Below are 25,324 nucleotides of genomic sequence, written 5' to 3'. Positions count from 1 at the left end.
TTTATAATTTTTTTAAATAAAATAAAGTAGATTACTGTTAATATGACAAAGATAAACAATTATCTTACCAGTCGGATGTGTATTTTTATCAAAATGTGCATTGAGAAGTTCCAAAGCCTGTGGAGTAAACGATGTCCGCCGTTTTCGTTTTTTGCTTGGCTCGACTCCAATAAATTCCGTAAGATTATTGGCACCGCTTTTATACCTATAATCATAAACACTACTCTCACTAAAATTCTGGCAACTATTTATCCCAATTGAGTGTTTTACTACATTAGTGTAGTAAAAAAAAATTTTTTTTTCCAAAAAAAATTTATTATTTCAATTTTCACATGATACTATTTAGCCAACGTCTTACAACTTTTGGATTTTTTTTTCACCAATAAATTATAAAAAAAAGAATATGTAAAAAAAATCCACTTGTAGTTTTTTTAATTTTCTACACGTGCAATTTTTTTTTTTTTCTTTTTTTGCAATCGATTTGTTGAAAACAAGATCAGAAAATTTTTAATTGTCTACTAACTTTAGGATCATATTTTTATTGGTGTAAAAAAAATAAAAATATGAAATTACAATAGATAAATACACATATATATATATGTATATATATATATATATATATATATATATATATATATATATATATAAAATTAATGAAAAAGAGTAATGGAAATAAATGAAATGAAAAACAACTGGCAACAGCTCAAACTTTTCGTAGTTAGAATAAACTGTGAACAAAATAAAATTCACAATAATATATATATATACATATATATGTAGTTTGGACATTGAGATAAATTTATGTTTTTAATTTAACGTCGAATGACCAAAGCATCGAAAGGCAGCGTAAAATAAAAAACGAAACCCAAAACAAAAAAAAATGTAAAAAATGATATCGAGTACAGTACTTTCGATAGTTTATCGTTCATTGAAACAATATGCTAATGGAGTTTGAGGCGCCAGAATGAATATTGACCCAACAGAAGCATTTTCAGAATTATTATTATTTAAGTGTACCATCAAGTGACCAACTTCCGGCATTTAATGCAATAAGAACTTTAAAGCGAATTAAAATTTATGGAGTTTGAATAATAATAAAAAAAAAGTAATAATAGATGGAGGAATAAAAATGGTTGAACATGCGGGCGTGAAAGAAAAGACAAAAGAAAATAATTAAAGACAAAGTAAAGGTGTACAAGTGATGGTGAAGTTGCGCGGGGTACATCAGAAAACCTGATTTTAATTAGTCCACAGTTTAATTACTAAGCCGATAAATCGTGCACGTGCACCGCATAAACTAGCCGCTTTCATTTTTCCGCAGTATATATATAAAAAAAAAATATATATATATATAGTGTTGGATTGCAGTTGACGCTGGTGGCACAGTTGCACTTAGTTTTACGTCGAGAGAATGCGAGATGGGTAATTGTTGCTGTCTACAAAGCATTTGCATGCGCAATTTTCAATTCGCTCTTTTAAATTTTTTTGCTGAGTTATTTTATCGTGATTGTGACAGTGAATAATTAGACTGTTTATAAATATTTCATCAATATACTTATATATGATGCCGGTTAAATTTCAAATCTGATTATCTAATGAAAATTTATGTTGTTTTTTGTTGTACGAGTGCCGATTGACGATAAATTATAGTAAAAAAGGATAATTTTTTATTGTTCTTTAGTTGTAATTAACATTCCGTATTAATTAGAATACGCAATTAATCAGGTAGATTCAATTAGCGAATTACCAATTAGCACGCACGTGGTCAGTAACCCCCGCACGCCATCTACATTAAGCGTCTGGTAATACGGTCGTTCTAATCGCGAGGAAAAAAAGATCAGAAATAATCGGAGGCGAAATGGGTCAAGAAAAATTTTTTATTTACAAAAAAATTTCTGGTACGAATTCAAAATTCGAAAATTTTTTATGGCCCAAATTACCCCAAGTGTCTGTTTTACCCCTACCATCTACATTAGGTGTCTAGTAATACGGCCGCTCTAATCGTGAGTTGAAATAAATTTGAAAAAATCCGGGGCGAAATGGGTTGAAAAAAATTTTTAGTACGAATTAAAAATTCAAAAATTTTCGGTGGCCCAAATTACCCAGTGCCGATTTTGCTTCGATTCAAATTTTGAAAAAGATTTTGTTTTCCCGCGTTTTTGCTCTAATTCAAATTTTTGAAAAAGATTTCGTTTTCCCGCGTTTTTGGTCCAATTCAAATTTTTGAAAAAGATTTTGTTTTCCCGCGTTTTTTCTCCAATTCAAATTTTTGAAAAAGATTTCGTTTTCCCGCGTTTTTGGTCCAATTCAAATTTTTAAAAAAGGTTTTGTTTTCCCGCGTTTTTGGTCCAATTCAAATTTTTAAAAAAGGTTTCGTTTTCCCGCGTTTTTAAATTTTTTAAATTAAGAATGAAAAAACAAACTACAAATTTGAAAAATAATAAAACTCACCTCTCTTCGGCTTCTTTCATCCACCTCGCAAGTACCGGTTTTATTTTCTGCGCGCTCTTCGGCGTAATATCCAATTTTTCAAACCTAAAGCCCAAAAAAGCTGTTGCTTATCCATGAAGTAATGAAACTTACAGTGTAATAAATTACCCGTAAGTATTTTGAATTTAAAAAAATTTCATTAGAAAAATTTGGTTCCGTTGAAATTTTTTTGTGAAAGAATAATAACTTAAGGCAGTAAATTAACTAAAGGAGCACTAAAGAGTCATGCATTATATATTTGGATGTAATTTGTGTAAAAAATAAATATAAAAAATAACAGGACATTGACAATGCGTGCATGCGTGTAGGTTTGGTGATGCCGCGTATGATGTTGCCAACGGGTTTGGTTTGTCCCAGTCGCGTGATATATCCCTCTCAACGAATGGGAATAATAATAATAATTATTATTATTATTATATCATGAGAAACATCTGAAACGACCGGTGGACGTTAATTGATACGAATATCTCGCGTGTTGGCGACACCATGCCCAAGCTTGCCAATGCCCTGGCTCCAAGATAATAAATACATATATAATTATAATATCTATATATACACATATTTCTATATATATATATATACCTATATATATAAATATAAATATATATACACAAAACATCGGTATACACATATTCGTTAATTATACATATATATATAGAAAATCATATATGTATATTACGGTGGCTCAAAAAAAATTTTTACTTTTTTTAGACTCTCACCCTTTGAAAATTAGCGTATGATAAAAAAAAAAAAATTCGAAAACTTGAGATCAAAATTTTGAGTTACGAGACCGTCTGAGAATTTTGAAAATTTTTTTTTTGTTGTGGCAAAATAAGTTATGGGAAAATCGTCGCTTAAAAAAAAAAATTTTGAAGGTCGCTCAGAAAAAAGTTTTTAAATTTCAAATTTCGCGCCTTTGTAAAATTTAAATTTTGAGGTGAAAATTTTCAAACCATTTATTTTGGCATAATAAAATTGTCACCTCGAAATAAAATTTTTGAAGGTCGCTGATAAAATACAAAATTTTGAAATTTCAAATTTCGCGCCCTTATAAAATTTATATTTTGCGGTGAAAATTTCCAAACCATTTATTTTATCGTAGCAAAATTTTCACCTCAAAAAATAAATTTTTAAAAGTCTTATAAAAATACCAAATTTTGAAAATTCAAAATTTCGCGCCCTTTTAAAATTTATATTTTGCGGTGAAAATTTTCAAATCATTTATTTTACCGTAGAAAAATTGTCACCTCAAAAAATAAATTTTTAAAAGTCGCTCATAAAAATACAAAATGTTGAAAATTCAAAATTTCGCGCCCTTTTAAAATTTATATTTTGCAGTGAAAATTTTTCTATAATTTATTTTGCCACCAAAATTTGAAAAATGTTCAAAATTCTTTAGCAATCCCAAAATTTTGATCTCAAGCTCGATGCTAATTTTTTTTACCATCCACTAACTTCCAAAAAAGTCGAAAAAAAAATGAAAAAATTTTCCAAGCCACCCACTAAATATACATATATATAAACTATGTATAAAGAAGACAAAATAGATAATGAAACATAAAAATACAGAAAAGGTAGAGCCTAAAAAATTTTCTATCTCGTATTTTTTTGTGCTCCTTTCAATAAATTTCACACGAACTCGATTGAGAAAGCAGTTTTTTTTCATGACAGCGATACCCACCCCGTCAAGTAAACGATGACCAAAAATAAAATTTCGTCTTATGGAGATTTTTTTTTTTGAAAAATTGATTGCAAAGGGGGTGGGTGTAACTGCATGAGTGTAAAAATTTATTAAAGATGGATTTATTTAAAAAGAACTTGTATATAGGTTATGTTAAATAAAGTATGTAGCATGAATAAGGGGTGAACGTACATAGCTTGCTGCTGAGAGGCAATCTGCGAGGCAGCGTACATCTGGGTAGCCAGGGCACTGGGGAACAATCACCAATGCTTAAGTTAGTCGAAACGATAATAATAATAATCTAAGTTGTTTGTTGTTGGTGCTTATATATTGTGAGAGCTACACAAGGTTTGATTCCAACTATTCTTGATAATAAACTCTTGTTACTTTCTTATACTATTATTACTTATAACAATTCACTAACTATCATTATTAATATTATTATTATTCGAGTATAGACGGTAATGTCATTACTTGAGTTTATTTATTGAAATTAAACCTTGGGCTTTAACAACAGCCGTCATACATCTATATAAATTATCTATATATTTATAGGTACGCTCGGGACAAAATTAGAGAAATTTTTGCGGCTAAAAAATTATTTGTTTAAATAGTGGGCAAGTTGGTCAATTGGGAATTTTTAATTTGGGCCCATTTTGAGTCATACGGAAATTATTTCAGTAAAAAAATTTTGAAAACACGAAAAAAATTTTTGAATTGACGGACGGATCAACTTGCCCCATTTTTTAAACAGCAATTGATTGGTTTTAAACAAAAAAATTTTGATTAAGAATAATTGCGGTTTTTTCAAAAATGGGGCAATTTGGTCATTTCGGTGATTTTTTTAATTTTTATTAAAATTTTGGCCCATTTTACTTCACTCAAATTTTTTCAGTTCTTAATAAAAAAAATTTTTATTGTCGGGGTCAACTTGCCCCATTTTTTTAAACAGTATTTTTAACCAAAAAAATTTTGTCTCATTTTGCCCCGAGGTCTCCTGCATAAATTATAAGTTTGACTACACTGTAAAAAATTGGGAGTGAGTTCGAAATTTGAAAAATTTAAATTTTCTATTGGCGGGATTTTTAAACTGTTTAAAATTTTTTTTTCAAAATTACAAGAGGGCAAAAACCGTAAAAATGGCTGCTCTTCTCAAAAAGAGCTAGAGTATCGATAAAAATTTTTTACAGTGTACTATAGATCAAAATGACTTAATTCAGGACGACTATAATTTATTATTATATATTTATAATTTTAATGCCATTTCCAGTGGCCTGGCAAACTATTTAAATTAAAACAAAAAAACCAAAAAAAATAAAATAGAAAATAATAACAATGTAATTAAATATATAAATAGTAAATTGGGAAATATCTCACCTGCATATTGCGCTCTGACTGTACGCGGGTCCTTCAGTGATACTGAGTGCCTGTCCAACTTGAGTTTGCGTCAATCCCAGAGACAATCGTCGAAGTTTAAATGCCTTGGCAAACTCCTTAATCTCATCTAAGTTGATTCCATCCACAACGTTATTCGTAGCTTCATTGATTGTCGGTTGATCTAGTTGGTTAAATTTTATAAATTAAACCCTACTCGCTCCGCAATATCAAATAATAATTAACATTTTATTTACAACCACAAAAAAAATTTTTATTCGCCCCAAGAAAATTTTTACTCGCCCTAAGAAAATTTTTACTCGCCCTGAGAAAATTTTTACTCGCCGTAAGAAAATTTCTACTCGCCCTAAGAAAATTTTAACTGGTCCTCAGAAATTTTTTTTACTATGAATTGAAAACCAAAAATTTCTTGGCGCAGAAAATTTTTATTCGCCCCAAGAAAATTTTTACTCGCCCTGAGAAAATTTTTACTCGCCGTAAGAAAATTTCTACTCGCCCTAAGAAAATTTTAACTGGTCCTCAGAAATTTTTTTTTACTATGAATTGAAAACAAAAAATTTCTTGGCGCAGAAAATTTTTATTCGCCCCAAGAAAATTTTTACTCGCCCAAAAAAAATTTCTATTCGCCTTAAGAAAATTTTAACTGGTCCTTAGAATTTTTTTTTACTATGAATTGAAAATGAAAAATTTCTTGGCGCAGAAAATTTTTATTCACCCCAAGAAAATTTTTACTCGCCGAAAAAAAATTTCTATTCGCCTTAAGAAAATTTTTACTGGTCTTTAGAATTTTTTTTTACTATGAATTGAAAACGAAAATTTTCTTGGCGCAGAAAATTTTTATTCGCCCCAAGGAAATTTTTATTCGCCCTCAGAAAATTTTTACTGGTCCTCAGAAATTTTTTTTACTATGAATTAAAAAACTAAAATTTTCTTGAGGTGAGAAAAAATTTTCTTGAGTAAAAAAAATTTCTCAGGACAAATAAAAATGTTCCGAGTAAAAATTTTCTGCGCCAAATCCTTTTTTCTGCGTAAGTCTCAACTAAAATATTTCATGTTGCAATGTCTGATTTCTCTCATAAATCTCTACGTCTAATGCTGCGTCTCATATTACACCACTTCCAATATATAAATCCCCACTTATTTAACTTGAAATTGCTAAAGTCAACTTGCTGTCCAATAAACAACTCCCGAGTCGCGATAAATCCGCGGCAAATTCAAATAAATCCAATAAGTATTTAATAAAAAAATATCAACTCACTCGGAGAATCACTGAGTAAATCGTCATCGTCTTCCTTAGGACTGAGCCTGCTACCAGGTGACAACTTCATCCCAGCATTACCTGGCCCATGAGTTGTCGTTATTGTAATTTCCCCATTTGTTGCTGCCAGTCTGTTGAGAGCCGACGCGGCCGAAACCGCTGAGTTGTTTAAAGGCGAGGACTGTTCTGGTCTTTCTCGATGATGTTTTTCGGAGGTTTGCTGATTGATTATAATTATTTACTGTTAATACAACTGAGCAAACGGAATGAGAGACGTCATAAGACAGGATGGGATGAGAGATCAAGTTGGGTAGGGATGGGTCGGAATGGAATTGAATCGAGGATGCAATGTCGTATTTAAATGAGTGTGATAACTGATGAGAATATTTGGTATACCTGGTAGTGGTTGAGGTGTGAGGTATGCCGATGGCTGTGCTGGTGTTGCGGTGACGTAGCAAGCAGAGGTTGCTGTGATGCCTGAGCAGCTTGGGCAGCCTGGGCAGCTTGAGCTTGTGCCGCTTGCGCAGCCTGCAGAAGCTGTTGTGGTTGCATGGCATTGAGTAACTGTTGACTTGCTGAATTATTGCCTAGTAAGTGAGGCAATGACGCTGGGTTCAAACCCAATCCCGATGCAAGACTTTGACTCGTTGGCACTGCAACAATTTTTAAATTTACGACTAAAGGACCCGGTCTTTGAGGAAAGTGAGTGGGCGCCATTCTCAGTTGCTGGGGATTCTTACCATTACTCGTTGATGTATTCATAAGGTTCTGAGGCTGTGCGATTGACTGAAGATTTGCAAGAGTTGTCGACACAACTTGGCCATTACTGAGCGCCAGGTTCACCATTTGATTATTCGTCACATGGTTCACTGGGATAGTGAGTATCGTTTGCGTAACGAGTCCTGTAAATAATCATGTATCGTTAGGGTCATCCTACAGTAGGTTGCCCCTCTTACCCCACTATGACGGAAATATATATATATATATATATACATATATTTATATACTTGCAAATATGAAACGAATGATTTTCTAATGATCCTGAAGTTAGCAGCCGATTAATAATTTTCGGATTTTTTTTTGACAATTCAATTAAAAAAAAAAAAAAAAATAAAAAAATGCACATGTAGAAAATTAAAAAAACTATAGGTGCAATTTTTCAAAATATTTTTTTTTTTATAATTTACCTTTTTTAAAAATATCCAAAAATTATTAGACGTCTGCTGAGTTCAGAATCACTTTTTGTCGTAACAAAAAAATATAAAAAAAAAACCCAGAGGATTTTGAAAATTTTTTTGAGCTGCCGTCACGTTTCCCTGGACCCCCGGTATCAGGAGCTTTGAGCACCTGACAAAATATCCCCGACAAAATATCTTCGGACAAAATATCCCCATGAAAAGAAAGCAAAAATAGTGAAAAAAGCCAAAAAAACTGACACAAAACTGGGGATATTTTGTCGGGGATATTTTGTCAGGTGCTCAAAACGCATGGAACCGGACCCCCGACCCCTTGTCGCAGAAAAAGACACCCCCTATAAGTGCGAACGTATTTTATGACGGCGCCTCGCGAGTGGGAATTATAACGTTATATAGATTTCTATTAAGCCGACGTATATCGTTGACTCCTCATCCGGATCCCAAGTAAAGTTATACAAGTCTCATAGAGGGATTATTAAGCAACCCATAGGGCAGGTTACTTGGACGGCTAGTTTAGATATAGTTCCCAAACTATTATCGCCATCTTTAAAGGCTGGTGGAAAGTGGGGGCGAATATACTGTGCCGATGCGAGTAGGAGGAAATATTATACATATCTATATACATATTATATATACATATATATAGGTAGATATAATAGAAACTAGTGAGAGGTACCGGACTTGAACTGGCGCCCGAGAAGGACTCTGAGCTGGCTAATCATACTTAGAATAGTTTCGAGATTACCTCCCAGTTTCCCTAATCAGATTATCTTCTACATGCGCTTAATATGATTACTGATCTTCAGTACCTGTGTGTATCTACTTAATAGCTCGGCTAAGCAAATCTGACGTTTTCAACGGCCATCGACGTTTCGCATTATTATATACAACAAATTTTATGAAAAAAGTTACGTTTAATTCAAGTTCCCATTGAAGTTCTTTATCAAATTATCATCCACACAGAATCCATCTCACGACTACGCTCGTCTTACACTAATAACCCATTTGATTGTCTTATAAACAAGCTCTGAAACGTACTAATGGACAAATGGACCGGGATAACTTTGTGGAAGAATCGAATTATGAGTTCGATTTAGACGGAGAATGGCCGAGGGAATATTGTCAAGTAATATTGTAATGTAATTGTGGTGTACACACGGTAAAAAAAAGTATTGTTCTTATTAATTGACGTTGATTACTTGCCTTGGGAGGTCGGAATGAACAACTGGGCGCCCTGGATCCCTTGGACCAGTTGACCTGAGGTTAAAATAAATTGAGGCATTGACACTGGCTGATGTTGGGACAGTAATTGGGGTAGCGTTGCCATCGGGGCTGAACTTGAGGGCAGAAGATGCGGCGATGACGTCGTGCTAGAGGGAGTTGGTGCAGTTCCTCCTTGAACGGGAATTTTTTTAAATTTTGTGTAAATGACTTCTATTAGAAGACTCCCGGGTCAAAAATAAAAATTCATTCAGACTCGCTTCGCCTTATTTTCTTTTGAAGTTATCGATTTGCCGACGATTTTTTGATAAGATCTCGACTTTTTCGACTTAAATTTAATTTTTTTAAACTTTTTGGACTTTTTTCATCTTAGGTTCAACTTATTCGTCTTTACTTTGAGCACGATAGTCATTCACATTACTTTTGACTTGCTAAACCAAGTCGAAAAAAAGTCATTTATTCGCCTTACTTTCGCCTTAATATATAAAAATTATTTCACCTTACACGGAGAAAAAAGTATAGTAAAAATTACAATACTATAGTAAAATTTACTAACAGATATGAAAAAATACATTCTGTATTGTAATTATTACTAAACGTTTAGTAAAATTTACTAGTCAGTAATAATTACATAATAAGATATTAAAAATTACTATACGTAATGTATTTTTTGCTAAGACGATTATATTTTTTACTATTTGTATAGTAAATTTTACTATCAAGTACTATTAATAAATACAAATTGAAGAAAGTAAATTTTCTAATACAATATAGGATTTGTTACTATACAAAATATTAAAAATTACTATACGCAATGTATTTTTTGCTAACACGATTATATTTTTTTACTATCTGTATAGTAAATTCTACTATGTATAGATAAAATTAAAAGTTGGTGGGGATAGCATATACAAAGATGTATTACAAGTTCTGAAACTTTTGTTCAAAGGACACATCGGGCCGTCAGACATTGGAAAGAACTCGCGCGCGGGAGATCAGGGTTCGAATCTCGGTTGAATCAAGTGATTTTTTAAAAAACAAAAATCCACACCAACACCAATACGGATGACAGAAATATTAATAATAATAATCAATAATAATAAAAAGTTGAAAAACTATTAAAAATTTAATTTTATTTTTTTCCATCCTAATATAGTAAAATTTACAAAACGGGATGGTAAAATTTACTAACCGACTTGTGAAATATGCTAATCTGTTTATGAATTTTTCATATAAATCATAAGCGTTTCAAGATTACTATCCAAATTTAGTAGTTATTCTCATATTTTTTAGTAAAATTTACTAAATTTTTTTCTCCGTGTAGTTCTGACTTTTTCGACTTATAATTTAAATCGAATAAGTCTACACCAAGTAAATTTCGACTTGATTTAAACTTTTTCGTCTTAAATCGTGACTAAGTAAGCCAGTTAAGTCTAAACCAAGGCGAAGACTTAATATATTTCATACCTCCGTAAAAAAAGTCGAGTTTGTCTTGTGAAAAACGGCTCCAAATTTCGACTTGGTAAACCAAGTCTAAATCAAGTTTTATTTTTGACCCGGGCTTGTGCAATAAAATGAGGGTAATTTATTATTTACCTGATGCACTGACTGTTAAATTTAAAGGAGTATTGATCATTTGATTATTTGATAACCCGCTGGACATCCCGGCTTGTAGTCCAGCTGCCAGAGATGCCACTTGCGGTAAGTTTTGCTGCATGTTTGCTAAATTTTGTAAATTTTGCAGAGTTACCATTCCTGCCACTATAAAGGAAAACCCGGAGAGTTAGTTATTGTTTTGTGAACTCCGGGAGTTGTTGATTTAAAGAAAAAATTGGAGTTTTGAAACTTACTGGTACCGTTTAAGTGAGAATCTGATCGTGGAAATTTTGAATGGGTCATGTTTTCGGGCGACGTACTTCGTCGTCTTTTTCGTGAGTTTTTGAGTCCCTCCATGAGCATATGGTGCTCATGGAGGACACCCGATGCTGGTTCTGGACTTCCGGTACTGCTTCGATCACTTTCCTGTAACAGACAAAAATAATTTATTAATTATAGTCGCTATCATTACCTCTGTGTTAAATTTAACGACAAAAATGGTGTAAAATAACACTGGTGGCGGTGTTATAATTTTTCCCGGTGTTAAAAAAGTAGTTTTATTTTTCAAGTATCAGAAGTCGAATTGGATTTCAAATACCGAGGGACTAAACATCCAACGGACGTCCTAATTTTGGTCCGGATCGCCGTCTAAGAAATTCTATAGAAAATCTAGACTCGGGCTCGGTGCTGAGAAAAAAATCTGAAAAACGGTTGACCCGTGGGCCCAAAAAGTATCAGAAGTCGAATTGGATTTCAAATACAAAAAAAAATTTTTTATTGTTTCAAAAATTAATGATACGACAGATTTGCCAATTTATGGAGAAATCCAAAGAATATTTGCCTACAATTACATGCTAATGTTACTGTATAAAATATGGGAAAGAGATTTTTATGATTCGCAGTCTCTTTGCAAACTAAATCAGCGACAAAAATAAAATAAAATTATCAATGATTAATTTATCATTTTAAAATCAGTCATTACCTCATGAAAAACATCAGAGTTATAATAAAAATAATTATAATATTTTTCCTAAATATTTAATTTTACAAGTGATCAAAAATTTCAGTCTTTGCTCAGTTTAATAAAAGTGACATTTCTTATCTTACAGGAAATAAAATTGTTTTTGTCTCAATTAACGATAATTTCGTAATTTTAACGAAATATTATTTGACCCCCACCCTCATACTCGATCAAAATTAACTCTTATGTACACCGTTTTAACCTCCGTTAGATACACTGTAAAAAATCACCTGGGTAAGTCCAAGCAGTGTAGGTGTTTAAATCGGCGGTGTTAAATTTCAACACCGAAAGCAGAGTTAAAATAACGCCACCGCCGGTGTAAATATTCTGTACCGGTGTTAAAAAAAATTCCCCGGTGTTAAAATTACGCCGCCACTGGTGTAAATATTCTAGACCGGTGTTAAAATAACACCGCCGCTGGTGTAAATATTCTGTACCGGTGTTAAAAAAAATTTCCCGGTGTTAAAATAACGTCGCCACTGGTGTAAATATTCTAGACCGGTGTTAAAATAACGCCACCGCCGGTGTAAATATTCTGTACCGGTGTTATAAAAAATTCCCCGGTGTTAAAATAACGCCGCCACTGGTGTAAATAATAAAAAATATTCTAGACCGGTGTTAAAATATTTTACTTTGTGAATATTTTTACTTACTCGATCACTACCCTGCTTTTACACCGGTATTTTAACACCGCCGAATTACACCTCCTACACCAGTGTAATTTCATTTTAACACCGGGCGGAGTTAAAATGAGTCCATTTTTAACACCGCTCTTTCTACAGTCTACTCATTAGTCATTCATTATCATTATCTATAACAATGATTTGATAAATTAACACATGAATAGACATGTGAAATTAATACATCGCTTAATCTTGTTACCGAATTAATTTATATGAACAAAGAATATTAATAATCACGACGGATGATCCTAATTAGGACAAATCGATTGAGGAAATCGGGGTTAACTCTAAGAGTTTTACGAGTGACCTAGTTTGACCGAAATTAATTTACCACATATATCACTACTATTCCGTATATAAATTTATATCCCCACCTCCGATATTTTTGTCAAAAAAGTCAATCAATTCATCGACGGCTTAAATTATGAGCCCCGTTAAAATAAAAAAATGGTTTTCTTTGTTTTCCCATTTTAATACAGATACAAACTACAGTATACTAGTGTCACTGCACGGGAGGATGCGTTCTTATCGAGCTTCGCGAGCCGTCCGGGCTTTGTTCGATGTGACGCTCGATCGGATGAAACAAAAACTTTAAAAAAATATAAAAAAACGATAAAGCCCGGTCAATGGCTAACGAACGAAAATCGCCTCCATAAAAGAGGAGAGGAGCCGGTTGAATTTTTTCCGCGTAAATTCGTAAACGATGTCCGACGATATGGGTATATTGCATATTAAATCGCCGAGGCAAAGGGGGATTAGCTCAAACGTACGAGTTATTTTTTATTTATCATTTTTTTTTACATTTTTATTATCATCTATATTAAAATAATGTTTGTTAAATATAATATATATGAGCAAATAAAATAATTATCGGATAATGAAATTATTTTTATTATTCGATGGAATTCATCAGCACAAATAGCGACGGTCTTTGATGCCGTTTATTTTATTATTTATACTTAAGCTGGAATTAAAAATATATATATATATATATATATATATATATATTTTATAATAACCCGTATGAAAATAATATATGATCAAAATATATGTAAAAATATTAGAAAATATATGTGGCCAATTTAACTATATTTTCTGATATATTCTTTTTATATTAAATAATTTAATATTCATCATATACGAGTCCGTATATGTTTAGCATATATAAAATATATATGTCAATCATATACAAAGAATATATTTTTATCATATATGAAAATATATATTCTTGCCATATACGAAAACTATATTTTTATCATACATAAAAATACATATTTCTATCATACACGAAAAATATATTCTGATCATATATAAACCCGTATGAAAATAACATATATGTAAAAATATATGATAAATATCAGAAAATATATGTGGCCAATTTAACTATATTTTCTGATATATTTTTTTTTATATTAAAAAATATAATATGTATCATATACGAGTCCTTATATGTTTAGCATGTATGACATATATATGTCAATCATATACAAAAAATATATTTTGATCATATATGAAAATATATATTGTTGTCATATACGAAAACTATATTTTTGTCATACATAAAAATATTCATTTCTATTACATACGAAATTAGTATTTTACACTACAAGGGAAGAAAGTTTGAAATTTCTGCCCTGCGCGCCATCTTGCCCGAGGCGAAGCCGAGGGCAAGATGGCGTGCAGGGCAGGGCTTTCAAACTTTCTTCCCGTGTAGTGTATACTATTTTTCTTGCTGCCCGGTCGAAAGTACGGAACAATGACATGTGTTAAATAAAAGATATTGATGCCTGCCCCGACATTTGCGGCACGAGCGAAGCGAGTGTTGCTGGTCGGGGGCAGGCATCAAATCAAATACATCTATAAATAAAAGTATAGTATAAATAAAGGTATAAATAAAAGTTACATTTTAATTAAAGAAATTATGCATATATTTAAACATGAGTATTTATTTCTATCATAATTACTAAACGATTTTCATAACACCTGAGATAACTTTATCAATTATAGCTTACATCGTAACAGTCATTTTTTAAAAGTAATTATCGACATGAATATATTGCATGCATTCAACTAAACTTACTGTTATAATCTATTGACTTTTTATCATTATCACAATCATGAATTTTAATTTATAAACAGCCAAGTTTACTCTATCAATTACTTATTCTATTTTTCTATCATAGTTTATATATAAACTTTTATATATAGAATTATATAGTTATATAGTATTATATAGTTTATATATAGTACTAGTTATTTTTTAAAAATAATTATCAATTTAAATATCTTGCATGGATCATATACTAATACGCTAACAGTAGTATTATAATTTTAAATCTTTTATATCGTAAATATTTTACTGTATTATTAATTTGCTTCAGGATTTTGATTATTACTTCACGTTAGGAGTCTTGCTTGAAAACGTTTCCGTAAGTGCAAACTCTGATTCCTCAAAATTTGTCGATTTAGTTTCCGATGTTACTTGTTCGACTTTATTTTTACTAGTCTTAGACTCAAATTTTCGTTTATTTGCTATTGAATTATTAAATGCTGATGTCGACTTTACACCACTGTTTTCATTATGCAATTGCTGAAGCTTAATTTTCTTTTCTGGAGGTAAATTTTCTTTTCCGTTCGAAAAAACCGAGATGGGCGATTTTTTCAAAAAGTGGCAAGGTCGATCTGTTTCAGGGTCAGAATTTGTTATTATTCTCTTATTATTGGCTGTAGTGAAGAAAGGTGGTGATGATACTGGGTTTTCTGACATCAACGAGTTATCAATTGCCACCAAAGTGTCATCATCAAAAACAAAATCTTCAAAACAATCTTCATTATCAGTTTCTGTTGATACAGGTTGATCGTTTTGAACTAAACTTTCAGAATTAGCTGGATTAGTCCTACTCGTAGATTGTTGCAGATTTCCATCTGACGGAGGAACAACTTGAGCTGCATGAGTAATCTTATCAAAGATTTTTTCTCTATTGCGCAAGGAGTTTTCGATATAACCTGTAAATATATAGATAAAAACATATTATTTAAACTATTCACAAATAATCAACAATTATAATTTTTTTTAATAAATAATAGAATCACCTTCTGCGATATTTGCCGATTTCCATCCTCCCAATTGTTTAAGCATTGTAATACTAGCACCAGAATTTGATATCAATGTCGCTGATGTCCTGCGTAAGCAGTGTCCTGTGTAGCGTTCTGGATTAGCCAATTTCAGGAACTCAGCGATAATTTTCGGAATTTGACCTATTTTATTCTTCCCTATCGGTTGTCGAGTGCATTTGCCTTTTAGAAATTGCATAAAAAATCTCTCCGAATCAAAATCTTTAGGTCTGAATGAAATATAAGTCTTTACTTGTTTATAAAAAAGTGGTCCGACTAAAAATTTACGAGGAAGACCATTTTTGGAATCGTTTATGGAAACAAGGTATTTTCCATTAATATCCTCGACATCAGAAACTCCAAGCTCTTTCAATTCCTCGCATCTCGTAGCTCCACAAATGCCAAAAATTAAGACAATCTTAAAATATAAAAATAAAGATGATAATAAGTTAATTAATTAAATAATCAATACAATTTAAACAAATATTTAAAAGTACATACTTTATGGGCTAAATGTGTGTAGTCTGGCGCATTATTTATGAAGCTGATTACCTGGTCCCACGTTAAAACAGCAGATTTTTTCGGCTTATGACCTTTTGCATTATTTTTAATAAGTCCTTTTAATTTGTAAAATTTACTGATGTCAATATTATCTCTTGCATTCATTGTTGATTTTAACATGGAATGGATACTCCACAATGTAGTTGGACATAGTCTTGAGGATAAACTTTTAAAATAGACAATCAAATTATTTTCCTCCGACCCAGATAACGAATTCTTATTTTCTTGTTTCCAGTCCTTATAATTATTATAAACCAACGAATATTTGTCAGCAGATTTTTTTGGTAGAGTGTCATTCTGCACAATTAATTGTGCTTCCGCATCAAAATTCTGAGTGACCTCTTCTTCATCGGTAGACTCGTCGGACGATTCATACATTTTTTTACTTTTATAATATCACAACACTTTATTGATCACAATAACTCTATGAGTAAAATTTAATAATTGAAATAAGCGTTAAATAAATGTAAATAAACTGTGAGGTTATGTCATTTGTAAGTAAACGTAAAAGTTGTGGATGCGCGCGTCGGGCTCTAGTGGTAGTATTTTGTAGAGGGGATATTTTTGCTCATGTATTGTGTGTCGGTGTACGCGGCTAAATTTTTACTCCCGCTATGCTAGATGGCGCGCGAACAGCTCGACCAAGGAATAAAAATTAGATTTTCTGCCCTGAAACCAGGGATCAAAACACGTACTTTCGACCGAGGTAGTAAGAAAAATATATTCTGATCATATATAAAAACATATATTTATATTGTGTATGGAAAAAAAAAGTTTCTTATTCGTATGACCAACTCCAATTAAATTAGATCTAAATTTTAATATACTCTTTAAATTGCAGTTAAAATTTTCAAAATTAGTTAATTTGATGCGAATATATATACCCATATAGATATACATACACCGAATAAAATATATGCTTAAATATAACAAAGAAAATATATGGTGCCATATATAATATAAATTATTTGCTACCATATATTTCATTTCATATAAAAATTTTATATTTTTTGAATATAAAAGGAAATATATCAATACAATATATTATAAGGTAAATGTAAATGTATATATAGCTAAATATCAAAAACATATAAGACATATATGGAATACATATATTTACTACTGTATATAATTTTATATTAAATCGGCCAAAATCTCTATATGATTTTTCATAATACACAATATAATATATCATATATTTATGGTTGCAAACATATAATTTTATATATTTTAACCACATATTGTTTTTTCATACTAGAAAGCTCCTGGAATAAAAATTTAACGTAAAATGTTGATCGTTGGGCGTTAAAAACAAAATATTCGGTTGATCTCTCTAATGCGAAAAAGTCCGACATCAGGATATAAAAAAAAAAAGTATTAAAAAATTTTAGTCCGGTAAAAACGAAGGGATGAACGGTGTCGGAGGGTAGGTGAGAGTGAACAGGGATGCTCGTAGCAATACCGTTGGAAATGTAACAATAAACATTACTTATCGGTGTTGGCCTTTAACAATGCCGGACGTGGGTGGGAGAAGGGGGGAAGAGTAGATGGCGCCCAAACTCTATAGTTCTCATCCACAAAAACGCAACTTTGCCTTTTTACTGTTTATTTTTAATCCTCTCACTCACTCAGGCTTTTTTTTTTTTTAGCAATAAAGTAATTTAACTGTTTGAGTTATGGGTAATTCCTATGGTGTCCCGACTGTCCATTGATTAGTATTAATGACTTAGCTGCACTCATTTCGTTCGAATAAAAGTAATTGGATTTGGCTTAAAACCGTGTATTCTCTTGGATATGCTGCCTCGTTTATTTATTTATTTATTATTTCCCTTTTTTTAATACTTTTTTTCCATATCACGTGGTACGTATACACAATGTTGCTATTGGCTCTGTGTAAAAATACATTAATATCCGTTTACGTTTAATAAACGATACCGGCATTCTATCTCAGACTTAATGGCCTTATATACCAGGTTAAATCGATTATTTTCACGTTTTATCACCTGAGAGTTACATATATGTATTTATATCAAGTATTACTGATAATAATACCAGAAAGTCGGGCACGATAGGCCACTGGAAAAATGGAGACAAGAAAATTCTTTACCAATAATTTGGCTGATTTTGGAGTAGTGCGATCTGGGTAAAATTAACCTAGAAAATTTTTTTATTGTAAGGCAGAAGTGCCATTTGTGGCCGCAGATCCATTTTTGGACATTTAATTAATTATTTTAATTAATAATTATTTTTTGGGCGCCTTTAGATCAAATACAGCTGGAAATTTTTATCAATCATTTGACTGATCACTAAATAGTGCGATCTGGGGGTAAAATAAGGATCTAGAAAATTTTTTTATCGTAGGGCAGAAGTGCCATTTGTGGCCGCAGATCGATTTTTGGACATTTAATTATTTATTTTAATTAATGAAAATTTTTCTGCTATTGGTCGTCTTTAGATCAAACAGCTTAAAATTTAGATAAAAATTCAAATACAGACCAATTGAAAATATCATATATGGTAAACGTATATTAAAAAATATATGCTACAGATATAAATATATATGTGACAAAGCATGAAATCTTATATAGAACTATATATAGATTTCGACAGATTTTATTATATTTCCATTGAACGTTCCTTAGAACACGCGGCCGCGAAAAAAGCCGCGTACTCATGGGAAAATTTCAAAAAAATGAATTTTTGTTACACTGATGTCTACTACCTTAGATAATTTTCTGGGATTAGTGTCATATGTTGGTCATATATTTTTTGACTATATACAGGAGGGGGGAAATTATTTTGCATTTTTTTTGTTTTCTAAAATCGAAAATTTCAGTGGAAAAATTTTGATGACTCCCGCATGAAAATATCATATATGGTAAACATATATTAAAAAATATATGTTACAGATATAAATATATATGTGACAATACATGAAATCTTATATAGAACTATATATAGATTTTGGCCGATTTTATTATATTTCTATATATGTTTTCTCTTATATGATTTCATATATTTCCGTATAACTTTAATATATTATTTATATATTTGAAAACTTGAAATTTTAATATATTCAAAAATAAATGTTATTTATATATGGAAACAAATAAGAATACATATATAATTCATCATTATATGGCACGATATATGTACCATGTATATAACTTTATAAATTTTTGTATATTTTTCGATTTATAGAACCATATAAGTCTCCTCATATATGTAAGAATAAATAAAATCTATTCTTTTCTGTCTTCCTCTCTCTGTTATAAGATTCAAACATTGTGTTCAAAATATATATATATATATGTGTGCTAGCTTACAAATTTACATATATAATTATCAATATATCTAATACATATATATGCTAACTTATAAGTTTACACATATGATTATAAATATATATAATACATGTATTAACTTATAAACTTACGTATATAATTAATTATATTAAAACTTACTATATTATATATAAGAAAATATATATCGTTTTTGGCCACTCATTTAGCCCCATATTGATTATATATTTTTCCATATATATTTATCGGGACTGAAATCAGATCAAATTTTTCGACCCGGGTTCATTTCTAAATTTACTTTTCCCTCAGTTTATAAAAAAATAAAAAAAAATATATGAATATCGTATTATCATAAAAGTAATGATGAATTTAAGAACATGGAAGTGGTTTTTGGTGTATGAATAATACAAGCGCTGTGTATGTAGTTCTGGGGTAGTTGAGTTGGCAATTATCACGTGGTCATTGCAAACCAGTGTTATCGGGAAGACCGCGTGCGAATAACCCTTGGTGTAGGGTTCGGTCTACAGCTTTGTCTGTAAGTGTAATTAGTCGGAGCGTCTGTGCTGGTAAACGGGGGTTGGGAAGGTAAAAGGCAACTAAAGGAAGAACCAGAAGAACTAGAAGGGTGATGGCTGATGGTAAATGTGCAAGTGTGTGCGTGTGTGTGTGTTAGCTCATCTAGATCTCTCGCTCCCTGGTTGTCCTCAACAGCGCCATTGCTCTTACATCCCCTTTCGTTTTAAACTCTCCACCACCACACTATTCCCCACCTTATTTATATGCAAATGAGCTTCATTTCGCGATATTAATGTTTCACCCGGGCCACCGGGCGACTTGCCCGCAACACTGTCGACTACTTTCGACTGCTCTTGTGATAAAAAACTGCGTCCTTTTATTTTCTGATCTCATGTTTCCAGACATTTATTGATCGTCTTTATTATTTAAATAATTCGAATTCGATATCGATATCGACTGATTTATTATTTAACGTAATAACTAATAATAAAGATTATGGTTACGGTTATCATTAAAATGTACAAAAGGGATGAATAAAAAATATATTATGAAATATTGTTGTATTCAATAAATTATAACTGATTAAAATAACGAGATGTTTGAAATATAATAATGAGAGAAAGAAAAGATTTAAAAGTTAAATTCAACTTGAAACTTCATTATTCGTAATTCTCTTTATTTCTTCCAACTGATTCGTATTCTTAATAGGGCGACAGTCATTAATTTCAATATCCATTTTATGTAAATGCAACATTAAAATAAACTCCTCAGCTGGTATTCGTACAGATTAAAAGCGCGACTAAAATAAGAATCAAATGAAAACTTGGAAAAATAATAATAATAATTGTAATTTCTATTCTTTATTAAAATTAATTAACTCGACATTTAATCATACTCATTACCCTGATAATAATTTTACAGGAGAAAAATTAAGACATTATTATAAATTATCATAAATGAATATTCTCATGAGTCATTAGATTAAAAAATGACTCTTATCATGCATGAATCGGAACCTGATCATGCATGACCATAAATGATATTATTTGTACTTATATGTGATCATGCATGATTTTATACATCTATTTCATCATTTATGATACCATGCATGATCACATATGGCGGTGCATGATCGTATATGATACCATGTTAATCATACATGATCATTCATCAATTAATTTCTGACTATAAATTACCATGTATGATCATATATGACCGTGCATGATAACAGCCATTATCATGCATGCTCATATGTGATACGATGCATAGTTATATGATCATTTATAAATTGATCTCTGATCATACATTACCATGCATGACCATTTATAACCATGCATGATCATATATGAACATGCATGATACAAACTACATCTTCATGCATGTTCATATGTGATACCGTGCATAGTCATATATGATCATTCATAAATCGATCTCTGATTATGATTATATATGATCATATATTACTATGCATGATACAAAGCATGATCGTATATGACCTGCATGATACCAGCCGTCATATGTGATACTATGCATAATCATGCATGATGATTCATAAATCGATCTCTGATAATATATGATCATATAATAGCATGCATGGTACTATATGATCATATAGTACCATGCATGATATCATATATGATCATATAGTACCATGCATGATATCATATATGATCATATATTACCATGCATGGTAACAGCCATTATCATGCATGCTCATATGTGATACGATGCATAGTTATATATATGGTCATTCCTAAATCGATCTCTGATGATATATGATCATGCATTACTATGCATGATACAATGTATGATCGTATATGACCTTCAAGATATCAGTCGTCATATGTGATACTATGCATAGTCATACATGATCATTCATCAATTAATCTCTGATCATACATTACCATGCATGGCCGTATATGACCGTGCAGGATATTAGCCATAATCATGCATGATGATTCATAAATCGATTTCTGATCATATATGATCATATATTACCATGCATGATATAATGTATGATCATATGACCTCAAATAATATCAGATATGATCATGCATGATTATGAATGATATAAAATATGACCATGCATGACTGTGAGTGATATCAGACATGATCATACATGATCATATATGTGTTATTTCCTGAGTATTATAATAAATAGTAATAAGTCTAAATTGAGGAAATAGTGGATGGCAATGAAGATAGTGGGTGGGGTGGGGTGGGTGACAGGTAGCACGTACGAGTAGTTAAGTATCAGTAAGAGGATGATTCACGGTTGGTATGAAGAGAGCCGATGCACATAAATATTGTCTCATACAGTAACACAGCTTAACATGTACCCCCCAGCCAGTCAGTGGTATGGCTGTTATACAGTTAACATTGTACAATCTACCCTTTCTATCGGTTCTAATTTATGTTGAGTAAGGTAACAGGCGAAAATCCCCAACCTACCCTTAGGTATAACCACCACCCCCACCCTGGGGTGATTCCTTCACCCCTAAAACCACCCACGGTAGGAACTCTCTGGTTGAGCTGGTATTGCTTGAGCTCACGGTGGTGGCGGCCCACTGGTATACGAAAGCTCGGTAATGTTTCAAGTGGCTTGTCTGTTGTTAATTTACCCCTGTAGGTTGATGGGGGTCTGTCTACTCGCTGCCACGCTCTGCTCGTTGCGATAAATCGGTCATTATCTATAGTAGTAGGCTCGTATAGGTACTCCCATCAGCCAGGGATCTCTCTCCCTCGCTCTCAGCAGCACACAACTCTGCCTACGTGCCAAGACTAAGTCTATACATATGTATGCATGCTTAACAACACAACATACAGCCATTTAGAATATTCGATCTATTCTTAACAACCGTTGTCTGTTAATTAGTTGGACTTGTCAGTTTGCACGCAAGTATCCCTGCCTCAATCCATTTTTTTTCTTATCAGCTGCGTTAAGTCATAAATTTACCCGAGCCAGCTTTTGTTATTTAAATATTTTAATTGACTGGCAATAATTGTTGCCCAAAATAACTTTAATTAGTTTATTAAAATAAAAACTAAGGCTGAGTTGCGATTCACTGGCGCCCAGTTCGTTGTTTAGAGATGCAGGGGAAGCTCCAGAAAGGGGTCGCGGGCGGGAATCAAGAAGAATGGGGTGGCAGTAATGCTGGGGGTGAGAGATGGAGATGGAGAAAGGCCTGGCCGATGTATGAATATACATGACCTTACTGGCACAACCCTTACACCACAACGTAGCTCTGCTTACATTATTGTATATATAATTCCGCGGACGGTTCTCAAATTCTCAGTGGACCGAGTTTGGGGTGGCGAGAGTGTCGTCTTTGTGAGCTGTCGAACCGACCTGACAACCACTGCCCTTATACGATATTATGCAAGCAGTCTACATATTATACATTCGGACTGGGATTCAATTAAGTTCGGTTAGACCATTCCCTCCAGTCCTATATCCTGGCACAGCTATAGCTTCTGCCTGCCACTGCTGTTACTTCAACTCAACTCTGGCCAGTGGTGGTGTGTCCAAATCATGTCCCCAGCACGGAAATATACACACGGACCTTAAGAGCCCGTGGCATTAACTACCGGCAATACTACAAGATCATCTTAACACCTTTTTTTTTTATGTTCTCAATTCTCACTTATACTTTTACTTTTTTTTTATTTAAACTCAACATTTTATCCTTGTTCTTATTATTATTCCTTTTCTCTTCCAGTTCTTATTCTTCGTACTACTCAGTGTCATAACTAATTCATGGGTTTTAATTTATTTCTTTTATTATTTTTAAATTCATTAAATTAAAGGTGCCAAGATATATATATATATGTTTTAATATTTTTTTTAATCAAGTTATATTTAAATTCTTACAGTCGTTTATTTTTTCTCGAGTCTGTTATTTTTTATGTTAATTTTTATTTATAATTTCATTTTAAATGTTAATGAGTTTAATAAATTAACCATTAAAAAAATAATAAATATCACGGTGAGTTATATATTAAATAATATAGTTTTCTATACTTGCAATGTAATTATGGAGCTTTGTAGCGAGTGAATGCGCTTCATTACAGTCTACCAAAAGACATTACATTCATGCGTTAAATTAAATATTATTCTCAATGGTGCCATTGCATCTATGGTCAAATGAAAATTATTCTCTTGGTTTTTCACACTGACATTTTCATATATATTTTTATTTTAATAAAATATTTTAATACTGAGTTAAGTTCCGAGCACTGAAATTTATGTGACAGTCCCGGGAAAAAATAATTGAGATCTTTGTAGATCTCAAATTTGAATAAGATCACTGATGATTTTGGTAGATCATCAGTGATTGTTGATCTCAAAAGATCTTAGTAGATCGAATTCTCAATAATATCAATGGAGATCTGGTTAGATTTACGAAGGGGCCACAAAAGTCACCGATCTTCGATGATTTCTGTGAATTTCTACAAATTTAAGATCTGAAAAAAATTCTGGCAACTATGAGATCTATATAGATCGTAGATCTGCTAGAAAATACATAGATCCGATTTTTGAAAAAATTAAATCTCCGTAGACGGAAAATTTGGATTAGATCTCAGATCTCTGATGGTTTCGGCAGATCGTTAGGGATTATTGATCTATGGTGATCTCAAAAGATCTAAGCAGATCGAATTCACAATAATATCAATGAAGATCTGGTTAGATATACAAAGGGGCCAAAGAAGGCATCGATTTTTGACGATTTCTGTGAATTTCTACAAATTTAAGATCTGAAAAAGGTCTGGCAACTACGAGATCTGGATCGTAGATCTGCTAGAAATTACGTAGATCTGATTTTTGAAAAAATCAGATCTTTGTAGACGGTAAATTTGGATTAGATCTCAGATCCCTGATGGGTTCAGCAGATCGTCAGGGATTTTTGATCTATGGTGATCTTAAAAGATCTCAGCAGATCGAATTCTCAATAATATCAATGAAGATCTGGTTAGATTTACAAAGGGGCTACAGAAGTCGTCGATCTTTGACGATTTCTGTGAATTTCTACAAGTCTAAGATCTGAAAAAAAAGTTCTGGCAACTATGAGATCTATTTTGATCGTAGATCTGCTAGAAATTACATAGATCTAATTTTTGGAAAAATTAGAACTCCGTAGATCTAAAATTTGGATTAGATCTCAGATCACTGATGATGTCGGCAAAGATTTCGATCTATGGTGATCTCACAAGATCTCAGCAGATCGAATTCACAATAATATCAGTGGAGATCTGGTTAGATTTACAAAGGGGCCACAGAGGTCACCGATCT

General features: G+C 32.0%; 1 protein-coding gene across 5 annotated transcripts in view; it reads right to left on the bottom strand.

Moving 5' to 3' along the window:
- LOC130675213 (POU domain, class 6, transcription factor 2) overlaps nt 1-25,324 on the bottom strand; it is a 139,357-nt gene that overhangs the window by 810 nt on the left and 113,223 nt on the right. For 2 of the 5 annotated variants that reach the window (XM_057480764.1, XM_057480768.1), the window contains 10 exons: nt 11,092-11,263; nt 10,838-11,002; nt 9,224-9,415; nt 7,565-7,726; nt 7,221-7,477; nt 6,825-7,044; nt 5,549-5,729; nt 4,364-4,420; nt 2,452-2,535; nt 69-220 (listed from right to left, as the gene is read on the bottom strand). In XM_057480764.1, coding sequence (XP_057336747.1) covers nt 69-220; nt 2,452-2,535; nt 4,364-4,420; nt 5,549-5,729; nt 6,825-7,044; nt 7,221-7,477; nt 7,565-7,726; nt 9,224-9,415; nt 10,838-11,002; nt 11,092-11,263 — 1,642 coding nt within the window. The remainder of the gene's footprint in view (nt 1-68; nt 221-2,451; nt 2,536-4,363; nt 4,421-5,548; nt 5,730-6,824; nt 7,045-7,220; nt 7,478-7,564; nt 7,727-9,223; nt 9,416-10,837; nt 11,003-11,091; nt 11,264-25,324) is intronic. The other 3 variants (XM_057480765.1, XM_057480766.1, XM_057480767.1) reach the window with 3 other exon arrangements.

This window comes from Microplitis mediator, chromosome 9 (genome assembly GCF_029852145.1).
Source record: "Microplitis mediator isolate UGA2020A chromosome 9, iyMicMedi2.1, whole genome shotgun sequence".
In the NCBI taxonomy this organism is placed as follows: Eukaryota; Metazoa; Arthropoda; class Insecta; order Hymenoptera; family Braconidae; genus Microplitis; species Microplitis mediator.
Note: the sequence above shows the minus strand (reverse complement) of the source record. Positions and strands in the feature narration are given on the sequence as shown.